Raw genomic sequence first — 15791 nt, 5'->3', positions numbered from 1 at the left:
TTGGGGAGGCTGAGTGCGTAGGGTTAGCAAGTTTGTGATGTTGCTGAATTGAAAGACGCTGATTTACTGCCTCTCAGGAGCTGTCTGTGGAATAAGCGAGTGCTGCAGACCACCCTGCGCGCGTGGCGGAGGGCCTGTTTCAAGGCAGCCCTGGGGAGACGGCGCGTGGTGTGGGGAGCGGGTGTCGCACAGGGTGGCCGTGCAAGCTCTGAACTGCCAGGGGGGCAGAAGACACTTAGTCCTCTGTTCCCACTTTTGAGCCCAAGTTTCCCTGCCTTGGACAAACGCCCTGTGTTCCTGTCACTTCTCCCTGGCCACCACAGAAAAGCTGCCCGTCCGTCTCTCCGGGTGCCCCCACGCCCCTTCCCACTCTGTCTCTACCTTGCCTCCCGCCTGACAACAGGACAGTCAGATGTCCTCATGCCAGACTCAAAGGGCACGGTCTGACTTGTGCAGCTTTTCTAGGCATTTCCAGTTTGTCCTCTGTCCCCAGCCTCGAGGGCCCTCTCACCGATGGCCCCGCCTCAGCCCTCGTGGGGTCTCCTGGGACACCCTGGCTGCGGGCTTGGCTGTCTCTGACCCCGTGACGCCTGTCTCCAGCATTCATTTGGCGCTTACTTGCTGCTTGATTCTTTTTTCTTTAAAAGGACCAAGTAACACGTAAGCTCTTTGGGGGCCTGAACCATGTCTTACCATCTTTGTATCTTCTATGGTAACTAATAGGGTCGTTACTAATAGGCTACCTGGTTTATGGGTGGTAACCATTTTTTCCCCAAAGATTGTTAGGTTACAAGTCTGAGAAAGTAATTTTTTAAAGCTTTTATTTTCTCTGTTGGTAGATTTCCTGAGATTACTAGCCGGTGAACAGTCTTTTTCTCTGATCATCGCTGTGACTTCACAAACTTGATTGCGGGGCCGCTTATTGAGATCTGTGTTCAGAGAAGAGGCGGGCCACACTGCAGACTTCCTGTTGGTAGCTTTTCACTCTCACTTCTTGTCTCCTTGCTTCCTTGGATCATACTGTTTGTGCCAAGAATTGACCGTGGTGCAGGCTTTGCTGCCAGCCAGTCTGGCCTGGCTTCACGCTGAGGACTTTGCTGGTTTACACGCTACAAGGCAAGCCCAGTGGTGGATCCTCTGTTGCTGAGTTGTAGCTGGTGAGTTAAGGGTGAGCCACAGTGAGCCTGTGCCTTATGACCCAGTCGTGCACAGAAAGTGACAGGTCAGGATCTGCCTGCTGGGACCTTTAAATCCCTGGAGTGTGTCTGTGCGTATTTTGACGTTAGCTCGGAAAGGGGGACATAGCCCTTAGGAATGTGCAGAGTGCTGTGAGAATATTTATGGTATTTTACTAGAAGGCAAGAGCTTAATTTCATGGACAGATAACCCCCTGGGAACAGGACAGTGTCCAACCAGGTGGTAAACTGCATGATACAAACATTGTTCAAAGGAAACGGTATGAAGAAGGCCTTTAAGTGAGGGTTAATTTGTGTGAACTGAGGGAGTTCTCCCCGTAAGAGGTGGCTCTTGATGGCTGGCCAGGATGAGCCTCTAAACAATGAGAAGGAAACGGAAACAGGTTGGGAACGAGGTGCTCTGGTGGACCAGGGAGGATGGACTCTCCCTGGGGCCGGGTGAGGGATGGGCAGCTCACCAGACTGAGTGTCAGATAGGGACTCTCAGTCCACGTGTTTGTTGAAAACTTGCCTCCTTTTGCAGCTTAAAGCAAAGATTTCATAAATAATTTTAGGGTTTATTTCTCGTAGATTTGGTATGATTCTTTTAGATGAGAACTGTCATTTCGACACAAAAATAGAATTGTTCACATTGTGGCTGTTTCTTTAAAGACAGGCTAGGCTGCAAAGCCCAAGGGTTTGGTTAAGTCTGGTGACCCTCTTGGTGATGAGGAAACCTCAGAGTATGGATCCCACGTTAGTGTAGTGGGGGAGGGTGCCTCCTGTCAGCAGTTTCCTAAGGGCAGAGGACTGGAAGGCAGGGGAGGGTGTGGGATTTTTAAGTTTTTTTCCTCCTGTTGTTGTGTGCCTGGACCAGTGGTTCTTAAGCAGAACACTTTTGCCCTGCAGGGGATTTGGCAATGTCTGGAGACGTTTGGGATTGTCCTGTCTGGGGGATAGGGTGGGGTGTTACTGGCATCCAGTGGGTGGAGGCCAGGGTGCAGTTAAATGTGCTCTAAGGCACCAGGATGCCCTCGACACAGAATGATCCCCGAAATGTCAAGAGTGCCGAGATCGGAGAACCTCATCTAGTGTAGTGGTTTATTTTCTCTTTTTTCTCCTTGTTTATTTGGCACTTGTTTTAAAATCCTTATGTCTCTTCCCCCTTATTAGTCAAAGGCAGTGCTTCCCGGAGGGGTCTGCAGACAAGGCTTCCAGTTACCCTGTGTTCTGGCTTAACACGGGGGCCTGAGCCTCTGGAACCCGAGTCTCAGCCTGGGGTCCCAGATCTGTGTGTCTGATGGTGCCCTTGGTGACCCTTGCACCTCTGGAGCTTGAGAGCCACTCCTCTCAGGCTGTAGCGACGTTTCTTGTCACCAGCCATCTTACAGTATTGTCCCTGGACCCACCTGCCTCACTCACCCTAACCAGAATATACTGGAACGCTATGTTGCAGCCTCTGCTGCGGAAGCACCTATGGCCCGTGTGTGGAGAGAGCGGCTAGCACATGGCCTGAGTGGGAGGCAGGTCCTTCTTAGTAAAAAGGCTGGAGCGTGCCACGTGGAGACAGGGGGCCTAGGGCCTCAGAGGACAGGAAGGGGGGGATTGTGTCCCTGCCTCCTGACACAGTGCTGGGAGAAGGAGGTGGCTTTGCGCTGAGGGCGACAGAACAGCCTGCCCTCTGGATCCTGCCCTCCTCTTTATCCACTCAGGAAGGGAGAGGGTACCTTAAGTAAGGGTTAACATCCTCCCTGGGAAGCCACCATCAGCTTTTTGCTTCCAAGGGGGAGAAAAAAGCCGCTGCAGCCTGTGAGCAAAGGCTCTTGGCGCGTCCCCCCTCCGAGGCCGCGAGTGGGGGCGTGGTGGGCGGGGCACTGTCATCGCATTCATGGAAATAAGCCTGGAGGAAGGAGCACACGCTCCAAGTGTCAGCCCGGCGACGTCTCCGTCCACGCCTGCCTTCCCCACCAGCATCGGTTCCCTCTCCACCCGGGTTTCCGCTCAGCTTTTGTGTTCGCGGCCGCCGCCTCTGCCCTGGCTGTGCGGACGCACGTTCTGTGCGGGCTCCATCGCTGCCTCCGCCCGGCGCTGTGGGGGCAGCCGGGGGCCTGGGACTGGGGGGTCGCGGTGCTGGGCCACCATGGCCTCTGAAGCTGAGAGCTGCCAGCTGCCCGGGCTTTGACGTCGCCGCCCTGGGGCTGCCGGGATCCTGGGGCTGCCGGAGAGGGGACTCGCCCTGGGTAAGAGGCCGGGTGGGTGGCGCGTGTGAGCCCATCGTGTGCAGCTTCCTGTAGAGCGCGGATCCCTCTGTTATTATTATGCGCCGCCGCTGCTGCCGGCCTCTCCCACCCAGGAGCAGGCAGCAGCGTGATGTGTGCAGCGGCTGCTTCTCTGCATGTCTGTCTTGTGGTTTCGCATTCTGCTCTCTCCTCCTAGGGTTTTTCCAGTAGCTTCTTCAAATAGAGGTTTAAACCTTCAGTGTGGTTTCTTCTAGGCCTGAGATTGAGGAGCAAGCTAATAACCGATTTCTGTGGTCCTGCTCTGGTGAGGTTAGAAATAGGCCGGCAGAAAGCAGAGGGGCAAATCCGGCGAGATCTCCCTCTCAACCCACCCTAGGAGTTTTTATTTTACTCATTAAGAACTTTGGAACCTTCCCCGGGTATGGTAGCCCTCTTTCCAAAAATGCACATAGAAGAGGAGCTGGAGTCCCGCGTTTATTTTGGTGCCAGGGGTCTGTTCCAGCTGTCAGCCAAGGCGGGGGGCAGTGTTTCAGTCTGCAGAAGTGTTCAGGGTTTTACAAAGGGCCAGCGTACACATAGGTTTTAGGAAGGCGGGTAAAGTGAGAGCGAACTGACTTCAGTTCTTCACGCCCTCACCGAGCCTCTCTTTTGGAGGGAAGGGATGTGGTGGCACAGCTGTGCAGTGCCAGAGATGGCAGCTGGTGTGGGGAGGGAGGAGAGGGGCGCCGATGCTCAGTTCGGCTGCTAGGATGGGAGCTCCGAGGCTCCCAGAGAGCACGAGGGCTCTGCGATGTCTCAAGGAGCCAGAGGTAGAACATGGCTCTCCTTGCTGAGCTGGCTCCAGCTCCGCTTGCAGTCTCTGTGACCCTTTCAACAACAGCCTTGGAGACAGAGATTGCAAGTATGAGTGCTGGAGAGAAACTGCTGCAGAAGTCCTGCTGGATCACATAGTACCACTGCTAGATTTTAGAAAAGCTTGAGGTTCTTAAAATGATTATTTTCTAGTGTTCAGCTTTTCTTGAAAGCAGATGTTAACTTTATTTTTCTAAACCAAACTTTCAGGATAAAATTTTATGACTTTGTTTCTTTTACTACCTTGAAATTTGACTTCATTTTCCCTTTGGTTAGCTGGTTGAATCATAAGGTTATGCAAACTGGTCTTTGAGTTCTAGGATTTATTAGATAAAATGTGTTGATTCCCTTCTCTATGTAAGGTAAGATGATAAAACACCCTGCTTTCATGAGACAGTTTATGGAGCTGTTTATTATACACCCTCTCATTGGGAAGGACAAGGATGCTGACATGCCCATTCCTGCTTAAGGAAACCAGGGCAGGGAGAGGTGGTGGTTTTCTCCAGGTCACAGAGCAACTAGGCAGTGAAGCCCCACACAGGTGTCCCTCCCCTCAACCCCCAATCCCTGGGCAGTGTCTCATCTCAGTTAAGGGGGCCTGAGTTGTTAGGTTAGCGGTTAGATGAGACGTCTCAAAGACTGAGATAGGAACAAAGTTTTCCTTAAAGATGCAGACTATGGTAATAAAATCTTTAATGTACTTACTTCTAGGTGGGAGACTGGGTGGTCTTTGTGTGGAAAGAATTTAAACTAGAAGAGTAAATATTCACCTTGGCAATTTGCTAGAAGGCACCTCTCACCTCCTGTGTTGAATGTCAGTTATGCTAGACACGTGCCAATTTAATTCTTTCTTTTAGAATCACTTAGGCTGTAAATTGGTGGTGAGACACTTCTCTTCCAGTGCTTTACACAAAAGTCAAATCATAGCTTCTTGGGAAAGGGACTAAGGTAAGCAGAAATCGGGAAGTCAGGATATTGCTATGAAAATTTTGTTTCATTTGTTTTTAATTACAGTAAAATATATGTAACATAAAATTTACCATTTTAAGTGAATGGTTCAATAGCATTAAGTTCATTTACCTTGTTGACAACCATCACCGCTATCCCTCTCCAGAATTTTTGCAAAACTGAAACTCTGTCCCCGTTAAACACTGACTCCCCATTCTCCCCTCCCCCAGCCCCAGACACCCACCATTCCACTTTCTGTCCCTGTAAATTTGGCTTCTCTAGGGACCTCATGTAAGTGGAATCGTACAGTATTGGTCCTTTTGTGGCTGGCTTATTTCACTTAGCATAATGTCTTCCAGGTTCCTTCATGCTCTAGCACGTGTCAGAATTTCCTTCCTTTTCGAGGCAGAATGATATGGTATTAAATTATACAGAGGGTTGCTGTAGTTTTGACTTAGTTGAAGGGAAAAGGAATTGTTTCCCGAAGTCGGGAGACTTTCTGTAAAGGTGTGAGGTGGTCAAGTCAGCAGACTGTTGGCCGTATATGTGTCTACAAGTTTCAGATTTCGGTCACATCCCTTTGCTACATCCTCCTGTGCCCTCTGGTCTTGACAACTACCCTGAGGTCTGTCTCGAAGTGTGAGGCTGTCAGCGAAGCCCCTTAGTCATTGTAGCTTTCTGTTTCACTCATCTCTATGTTGCCTTCACTTAAGGACCCTGTGAATTTTGGTTGTTTTCTTATCCCCATCATGAAGATCTGACCTCATGTATTTCTTTTTTTTTGGCAATACGCGGGCCTCTCACTGTTGTGGCCTCTCCCGTTGCGGAGTGCAGGCTCAGCGGCCATGGCTCACGGGCCCAGCCGCTCCGCGGCGTGTGGGATCTTCCCGGACCGGGGCACGAACCCGTGTCCCCTGCATCAGCAGGCGGACTCTCAACCACTGCGCCACCAGGGAAGCCCTGACCTCTAACGTCAGCATAGAATTGAGAGTTTTGTGAAAGTCTGCTGACTGTTTGTATGTCACCAAAGCCTGAGTTCTTTCTAGTCTTTTGGGGTTTTTCACACTGGAAGGCACTGGGATCTCTTGGGAGACCAAGGTGACTTACCCCAGGGTGGAGCAGAGCGAGTGATCTGACCGGAGGATCTGCACAGGCTGATTCAGAAAGTGCCTGGTGGTTTGACCAGCACTCACCACACCATGAGTTCTGTACGCAGGCCCTTTGATCTTTGTCTTTGGAGGCACACCGCCTTCACTCCGCGGGCAGCTTCCCAGATTTGCGCTCTTGAACCCAAAAGCTGTTTGTAAAAAGCTCATGTTCCCTCTGGAGCCGGTAACAGTTTCTGGAGAGGGTACAGGAAGGCCCAGTGCTTTACTTTACCTTTCTTTCTTTAAGAACATTTATTTTATTGAAATATAGTTGATTTACAATGTTGTGTTAATTTCTGCTGTACAGTAAAGTGATTCAGTTATACATATGTGTGTGTGTGTGTGTGTGTGTGTGTGTGTGTGTGTGTATTCTTTTTCCTATTCTTTTCCGTTATGGTTTATCACAGGATATTGAATATAGTTCCCTGTGCTCTACAGTAGGACCGTGTTGTTTCTCCATTCTGTGTATAATAGTTTGCACCTGCTAATGCTCATGCTTTACTTTACCAGGCTGCTGTGGCTCCAGGTGGGCAGGTGGTTTCTGAGGCTGTGTGTGTTTTCAGTTTCATGAAACTCCAGCCTGGAAAAGGTCTGGCCTTGCTTAGCAGGGCACCCTGGCCGGCGCTGGCTCCGGAGGCCTGGAAGTGCTTTTTCTGCACACCGACGCCCTCCTGGGCTTCATGGAGACCAGACCTGTTTGTCTACTTTCTCCACACATGGGGAAAAGGGAGGGCCTTATGGACTCTTGGCCTCACCTTTTTAAATGTTTCCCTGCTGTGCTGGTTTAAATTTAGACCCTTCTTATCCACCGAAAGGCAAGGGCTATATATAAGAAGGATGATGGTTGATGGTTATGGTGGAAAAAATAAGGCAAATGACGTATTTTAAAGCTAGGCAGAGGGACCTGGTATAGCTGGAGGACCTCAGGGAGCTGTGTCTGGGCCCTAAAGCGCACCTCCAACACTTTGATAGATGTCACCCCTGGGGACGAAGGACAGACAACGCGGTCCCTTTTGGCTGGCAGCCGCCTGTATTCCTGTTGAGCAGAAACTGCTGTCAGAAGATCTGCCTTTTCAGTTAGACTTCATGGCAGGTCTCTGGGCACCTGCCCGTGACTGTGACCGCCGGAGAGGGAGAAGCTGGACCTAGCGATGCCGCATGTGCATATCTACCCGCCCCCAGCCCGGAAGGAGGGCGCTGTCCCTTTAAGAGAGCCTCCTTTGTATGCGCTGGATGGAGCACATTGCTGCTCTGGGTTTCTGCCGGTTAAATCCGCAGAGCAACATTTAAATAAAGAAATAAATAGAAGGTCCCCTTGTGTGGCTTTTCTATTCACAGCCGAGCACAATGGTCCCTTGTTGTTGTAGGCTCTTTAATCCCCTTCATTAAATTGGAGCCCTGCAAGGGAATGGTGAGGGGCTGCTACTGGACTGGTCCCCGTGCTGGAAGCAGGACACCTTGTATTGAAATTAACCTTTGCAGGCATGAATTCCCAAGGCCTCCAGGCCCTCTGCCCCGTGTCCTTTATGCGCAGGCCGCTGCCTCCCTAGTTGCCATTCTTTTCAGGAGAAGAGGGCTTAGCTGCCTTCCTGGCACAGAAGCGTGGCTGCAGCACGTGGCAGTCGGGGGGTGGGGGTGGGGGGGTGGGGGAGGAGTTGTTTGTTGCTCTGCCATCTGGCCCATCAGATCTTTTACAGTTTAACCCTAATAGCTACGCAGGAGAGCCAGGGCGTGGGTAGATAGATGCCTTTCCCAGGGGCCCACGCTGCTTTCTCAGAAACTCGGGGTGCCGAGTGGATGTGGTGGTTTCTGAGTACCAGCTGTTCCTGTCGTGTCCTGGTGGCAGCCTTCCAGGGTCCTTGAGACGCCAGCTAGGATGCTAGGGATCGCTTACTCCTCTGGCTCTCCAGCCATGGTTTTGATTCTTCATGCTGTTAAATGAAATTAAGCATTTTGTCTGTGGAATTTTTTTTTTTCCTCATGGGCAACATGAGAATGAGGGCTTGAGTTGAAAATTTGCTGTTGCATTGATAAGTTTAAGCAGAGGAAAATACATTTGTTAAAATGCTGGATTTTTTTTTCTCACCTCAGAGCAAAATTCCACTGGAAAAATGAGATCTAAATCTGCTTCTTTTTTTTTTTTTTTTTTTGTAGTAAGTTCTTAGGTGATTTGTTGAACCAAAAGGGAAGCAGTGCTGTGATTTAAGGGTACTAAGTGTGGAATGGAGAAGCGATTTAGAAATCGCGTGGTTAATGTCAGGAGACAGCTTCAAAGTAAATGTGGATAAATGTCTTGCTGGTTCTAACTGCACATTGGCTAGAAGTATCTTCCATCTGACCGCCAGGACATATTGATGTTCCGGAAAAACCCGAACGAACTTTCTGGCCAGCCCAATAGAAGGCCTGTCTTTTTCTAGTGACCATAGGCTAACATTTTTATTTTTCATTTAAAAAATGCAGTAGTACTTAACTGTATTATTTTAAGCAAGTATTCAGGAGCTCTTGTGCCCCGTCTCTCTCCATTCCCTGACCCCCTACCCAGAAGCAACCACTCATAATGAACTTATTCTGGATTTTGATCTTCTGGTAGATGCTGCCAGGTGTGTATTAATATTCTCTTCCTGCTGATTATTTTATCAGAGTCAAAGATTATCTCCTGATTTCCTTCACTTGCAGCATTCTTTCCTTCACTCTCTCCCTGTCCATTTTTGATAGTTTTTCACAAATGTCTGGTTGCTTAATTTTCATCTTTGAGACTTTCATACACGCATTGACAACCTTGATTTCTGTCTGTGATCTTTCACGCGTGCCTCCTGCTCCTTTGTAAGAGGAGGTGCGGGGACCCCGCTTGCCCCTCTCAGGCCCTCACACCTCCGTCAGCTCTTCCCCCATTTCAGCATGCTCACAGCTGATTACATACAGCTTTTGTCCTGGAACCTGAAGTGGCCTCTGTGCCACGTGCTCCCCACCGGCACCCGCCCCGCGACAGGAGTGTGCGCCCTCCTGGGAGCTCTTCCCAGCACCAAGGTCGATGCCTCCTTTCTTGCCTCCCATTGGCTTGTGGCTTGAACCCTGATTCCCTCTAGCCTTTGTTTTTCCTGTTTCTAGCTACCTTGTTGTTCTGTTGAGAGGAGACCCAGTGATGCCTTCTCCCATCGTAAACACTCCAGCTCTTTCCCATTCATTCTCTCGTCCACTCTTCCTGAGGACGGTCTTCTTGCAGCCCATTGGCCTCTTGTTCTGATTGGATCCTCTCCACGCTGTGAGCGTGCGTGCGTGTCGGGTCAGAATCGTCTTTGTTTAGAACTTTGAAAGGCCCTTCCACTGTCTTACGGGATCTCTGTTGCTCCAGCCCAGTTCTTGTTTTGTGGGTGGTCTGGTTCCCCTCTTTACTCCTCATCGAGGTTTCAGGATTGTCTTTAATCCTTCAACTTCTGAACTTTACTCTGAGGACTTCTCTGAGATTAAAAAAACTTTATTATACTGAATGGACTGACTTCTTATATTTTGTTTTGCTTCTTTTTTCAAGTCTTTTCTTTTGCACTTTGTTCTGTAGGAGTGCCTCAACTTCATCTTTTATCCTTTTATTGACTTTTTTTATTTTGGGAGAGGCTAGAGGGGCAAAATATGTTTAATTTCCAAGAGCTTATTATTTTTCTGTAGTTGTGTCCTTTTCATAGTTTCCTGTTCTTTCAAAGTTTTCTCTGTTCCCTTAATTATCTCTGTCTGCTCCAGGGTAGGTCATCTGCTCCCTGCCCTGCTGGTTCCCATTTGGGCCGGAGGCTCAGCCATCTCTGTGAGCGGAAGAATGATACGGTGGATGGGCTGAGTGGGAGCTCCAAGTGTGGGGACGGGCCCGGGGCATAAGTCTGCTCTCCACAGGGCAGTACCAGGCCTCCCAAACATAGGAATCGAGGCTCCGCCCTGGGCACCCTCTCCCATGCTTGCTCTCCGCGTGTCGGTCCAGCTCCTTTGTTTTTGCCTGGGGACAAATATATATTCAGAACCTTTGGGTGCCAGACAGTGTGCTGGGTGCTGCGAACACGGCAGTGTCAGGCATGCAAGGTCCCTGCCCTGGTGGAGTCTCTGCTTTCAGAGGGAGGTGTTGGCGCTCTGCTTTCTTTGCCCTGGAAATTCATTGAAGCCTCTTTTGCCGATGGCCCCTCTCCCCGTACTCTGTGGTATTGCAGGATTGTACCTTTTTTTATCCCTCTACTCTCTCTAAAGCAGCATCTCAGAAGGTGGAGGACCGCAGGCACATTTTGAACTTCTACTGCAGAAACTAGATTGTGACCTTCCAGAAAAACTGTCTTGTGTGAAGGCTAACCCAGAATGGCTGGGTGCTTAGATTCTGAAAAGGAAGCCACCACTGAGAGTTTCCAGTTTGGAACAGTAGAGATTGGCTTCTCAGGGTATCCAGCAGTCTTGAGATACAGATTTTTCACGTCATGGTTCTGGTTTTCATCAGCCTTGTTATGAGGACGTAGTCTTGCCTCTGATTGGGGCGAGACTCCTTCGTGATCTGATCAAGCCTTCTCTGTGGTGCAGAGTCAAAGCCTGGTTATTCATTCCCCCATGGAATAGCTATTAAAGAAATGAACTATTGCCTCAAATTTTGCAAAACCATGTTATGTTAGAAGCTCCGGAAATTAGTTTCTTAAAGCGAACTTCTCATCTTCATGGACTAGAAATTTTTCCGGTTTGTGAAGTCCAGAAGAAGCAGAGTGAACTCCTTTGGGTGTGCTTTTCTCTAGAATGGGGAATGGATCAGTATAGTTTGTGCTGTTTCTTAGAGTGGCTTTTGCTCTAACTAGAGCTGACCTGTTGTTCGTTAGCTTTCTCCTGAAGTAGCTGCTGGCATGCTCACCCCTGAGTTCACAGAGGCACAGTTGAGGCTGCACTTGGAAGGCCTGGGCTTGGGTGTAGGTGGTCTCTTGGAATCTCTAGATGGCTCTGCCTTCCAGCCTCTAGTGAATTAGGAGTGTATTTCAAACTACAGGACTCAGTGCGTTCATTAGGCTACGAAATCAGTTTCGTGGGCCACAGCCACTGTTAGGAAAACTAAGTGTAAAACAGTAGAAAATGTCAATAGATTTCACGTGGTGAGGGGTTTGTTTTTGTTTTCCTTTTTTGGCTGTACTGTGAGGCATGTGGGATCTTAGTTTCCCAATCAGGGATCAAACGCATGCCCCCTGCAGTGGAAGCATGGAATCTTAACCATTGGACCACTGGGGAAGTCCCAAGGGTATTATTTTTGTGTATGGGGGAGATTGGGTCGTGAAATCGAATGCATTTTTTAATTGTGGGTCTTGGAGAAGCTTAAAAGACACTTTTCTAGGGACTTCCCTGGTGGCGCAGTGGTTGGGAATCCGCCTGCCAATGCAGGGGACACGGGTTTGAGCCCTGGTCCGGGAAGATCCCACATGCCGCGGAGCAACTAAGCCCGTGAGCCACAACTACTGAGCCTACGGGCCACAACTACTGAAACCCGCACACCTAGAGCCCGTGCTCTGCAATGAGAGAAGCCACCGCAGTGAGAAGCCCGCACACCGCAACTAAGAGTAGCCCCCCGCTCGCCGCAACTAGAGAAAGCCTGCGTGCAGCAACGAAGACCCAATGCAGCCAAAAATAAATATACAGTGGAGAAAAGACAGCCTCTTCAATAAGTGGTGCTGGGAAAACTGGACAGCTACATGTAAAAGAATGAAATTAGAACACTCCCTAACACTGTACACAAAAATAAACTCAAAATGGATTAAAGACCTAAATGTAAGACCAGACACCATGAAACTCTTAGAGGAAAACATAGGCGGAACATTCTATGACATAAATCATAGCAAGATCCTTTTTGACCCACCTCCTAGAGAAATGGAAATAAAAACAAAAATAAACAAATGGGACCTAATGAAACTTAAAAGCTTTTGCACGGCAAAGGAAACCATAAACAAGACGAAAAGACAATCGTCAGAATGGGAGAAAATATTTGCAAATGAAGCAACTGACAAAGGATTAATCTCCAAAACATACAAGCAACTCATGCAGCTCAATATCAAAAAAACAAACAACCCAATCCAAAAATGGGCAGAAGACCTCAACAGACATTTCTCCAAAGAAGATATACAGATTGCCTACAAACACATGAAAGAATGCTCAACATCACTAATCATTAGAGAAATGCAAATCAAAACTACAATGAGATATCATCTCACACCGGTCAGAATGGCCATCATCAAAAAAATCTATAAACAGGGGCTTCCCTGGTGGCGCAGTGGTTGAGAGTCCGCCTGCCGATGCAGGGGACACAGGTTCGTGCCCCGGGCCGGGAAGATCCCACATGCCGCGGAGCCTGCGTGTCCGGAGCCTGTGCTCCGCCACGGGAGAGGCCACAACAGTGAGAGGCCCACGTACCACAAAAAAAAAAAAAAAAAAAAAAAATCTACAAACAATAAATGCTGGAGAAAAGGGAACCCTCTTGCACTGTTGGTGGGAATGTCAATTGATACAGCCATTATGGAGAACAGTATGAAGGTTCCTTAAAAAACTAAAAATAGAACTACCATATGACCCAGCAATCCCACTCCTGGGCATATACCCTGAGAAAACCATAATTCAAAAAGAGTCATGTACCACAATGTTCATTGCGGCTCTATTTACAATAGCCAGGACATGGAAGCAACCTAAGTGTCCACTGACAGATGAATGGATAAGAAGATGTGGCACATATATACAACGGAATATTACTCAGCCATAAAAAAGAATGAAACTGAGTTATTTGTAGTGAGGTGGTTGGACCTAGAGACTGTCATACAGAGTGAAGTAAGTCAGAAAGAGAAAAACAAATACCGTATGCTAACACATATATATGGAATCTAAAAAAAAGTAAAAGAAAGAAAAATGGTCAGAAGAACCTAGGGGCAAGATGGGAATAAAGATGCAGACCTGCTAGAGAATGGACTTGAGGATACGGGGAGGGGGAAGGGTAAGCTGGGAGAAAGTGAGAGAGTGGCATGGACATATATACACTACCAAACGTAAAATAGATAGCTAGTGGGAAGCAGCCGCATAGCAGCAGGAGATCAGCTCGGTGCTTTGTGACCGCCTAGAGGGGTGGGATAGGGAGGGTGAGAGGGAGAGAGATGCAAGAGGGAAGAGATACGGGGACGTATGTATACGTATAACTGACACACTTTGTTACAAAGCAGAAAGTAACACACCATTGTAAAGCAGTTATACTCTAATAAAGATGTTAAAAAAAAAAGAAATAAAAATAAATAAATTTATTTTTTTTTTAAACAAGACACTTTTCTAGACAAGGGTGGGGAAAAGCTGGATAAAAAAGGAAGAATCAGCTTAGAACCTAATGTAACTAACTAACCTGTGCTGAGACTTAATTGTGGTCTATTGTTTCTACCCTCTTCTATTGTCTTACATGATTTTTATGAAATATTTGGGGAGAGTAACTGTGCTCTGAACGCAGTAGATTCAGTTTCAGTGCCATTGTTGGCAAGTCGTGCACCCTGACTGCGCCTTCAAGCAGAACTGTTCCACTGTGCTGCCCAGTAGAAACGTAATATGAGCCACAAATGCAGTGTTACACTCCAGCAGCCCCTGTGAGCACAATTAAAATAATGTATTTTATTTACCAACTTATCATTTCAATGTTTAATCAATACAAAAAAGTATTAAAGAGATATGTTAACTTTCTTGGTACAAAACTGGTGTGTATTTTCCACACACAGCCCATCTGAAAGTGGGCTAATCACATTTCAAGTGCTTACTACCCACACTCGGCTTGTGGCCACCACATCATACGGAGCAGTTCTCACTTACTGAGGCGCCTGCGCGAAGGATGGGAGCATCCAGGTACTGCCCCCCCAATCTGGCAACATGGGGCCCTTTGCTGTGGCCCCCAAGGGAATGGGACCAACACTTGTGAGCCCCTCCTAAGCCCCAGGCGGGATGGGGCGCACTTCAGTGACTGTGGGACTTCACCCTCACAGCAGCCAGTGCATGGGCGAGGGTGTCCCCATTTTATTGGTGGTGAACGCGGCCTGAATAGGTTCAGTAACTGTGCAAAGTGGCCTGAGTGCCGTGTGGTGGGATGGATCTGGGATTGGAGCCGGGCGTGCCTGATGCCAACGCCTGTTCTTCCATCGACCGCTGGCTGCCCGCACACTCAGAAGGGCCGTTGTAGGGCCTACCTACCCTGAGCCCCTGCTTTTAGAGGAGATGGAGTCTTGAGGAATGGGGAAGCGTTTTGTGGTGAGAACTGTGATGGGGAATTAAGTAACTTTGTTCTGATGATAAGAGCTCATTTAAAAATATGATTCAAAAAATGTTAAAGGGTATAAAGCAGAGAGAAAAGTCCCCATAACCCCATCCTCAGAGTTAAACATTGTTTCAGTTTGGGGGTGTGTCCTTCTAGATTTTTTTTCTCTGTACATACTAGTCTCTCCCCTTCCCCCTCCAGAATGGCACAAAACCGTTGTTCACGTTGCCTCTCTGTTGCCTCCCCCTCCCCGCTAGGGTCATGGCCATTGCCCTGTGTCGGGGCTGGACCCAGTGAGGGAGCTGAGGCCTAGAGAGATGGATTAACCAGGGGCCTGAGCCCCCCACCCCTCAGGATGGAAATGGCCAGGGCCTGGCCCACAGTCCTCCTCTTTCATTCCTAGCCAACCTCATCTCATCTCAGGCAGCCTTTTCTCTCTTGTTTTTTTGTGACAACTGTTCCTTTATCAGAGCTCTTCTCTGTGATCCACTATCCTTTCTAACCTTGGTAATCCTGACGGAGAATGGGAGCCAGATCCGTCCCCAGCAGTTGCTCATTTCCGACACTGGCTTCTCACCCCTTCCGTGGTACCTTTGTCCTTTTGCGTCTCTGGATTGTATTTATTTTTGGCGAGGAAAAGCCTTCTTAGTAATCCTTCCCTCCTTCTCTGTAGTTCCCAGTGACCTGACTGCAGAGGAGCGCCAGGAGCTGGAGAACATTCGGCGGAGGAAGCAGGAGCTGCTGGCTGACATCCAGGTAGGAGCTGGGCAGCCACCTCGACCAGGTGTCTTCTCGTGACACCTTCTGCCTTGGTCTCACCACAGTTCTGATAAAGTGCAGGTATTGATAACCAGCTTTGCTTATTAACAAGTGAGAGTGGAATCTCAGAGAGGAGGAGTGCTCTGTAAGCTGCACCCAGCTGGCCGGCTGTCAGGCTAGAGTGACAGGTCTCCTGACTGCGACTAGAACCCAGGCTTCAGGTTATGTAGACCCATGTCCACGTCCTGGTGGCCACTTTCTGGCAGGGCGATTCTAGGTAGAGAATTTTGCCTCTCTGGTCTTCAGTTTCTTTTTCTGCAAAATAGGAATGAAAACACCTGTTGATAGGTTGCCATTAGTTGGATTATTTAGCCCCTGGGGAAGCCAATTCTTTTAGAAT

At 48.7% G+C, this 15791-nt stretch overlaps 1 protein-coding gene across 2 annotated transcripts in view; it reads left to right on the top strand.

Moving 5' to 3' along the window:
- CYTH1 (cytohesin 1) overlaps positions 1–15791 on the top strand; it is a 78674-nt gene that overhangs the window by 41169 nt on the left and 21714 nt on the right. For both annotated transcript variants that reach the window (XM_082678393.1, XM_082678392.1), the window contains exon 2: positions 15306–15388. In XM_082678393.1, the coding sequence (XP_082534519.1) occupies positions 15306–15388 (83 nt within the window). The remainder of the gene's footprint in view (positions 1–15305; positions 15389–15791) is intronic.

This window comes from Grampus griseus, assembly GCF_964374135.1.
Source record: "Grampus griseus genome assembly, chromosome: 20".
In the NCBI taxonomy this organism is placed as follows: domain Eukaryota; kingdom Metazoa; phylum Chordata; class Mammalia; order Artiodactyla; family Delphinidae; genus Grampus; species Grampus griseus.
Note: the sequence above shows the minus strand (reverse complement) of the source record. Positions and strands in the feature narration are given on the sequence as shown.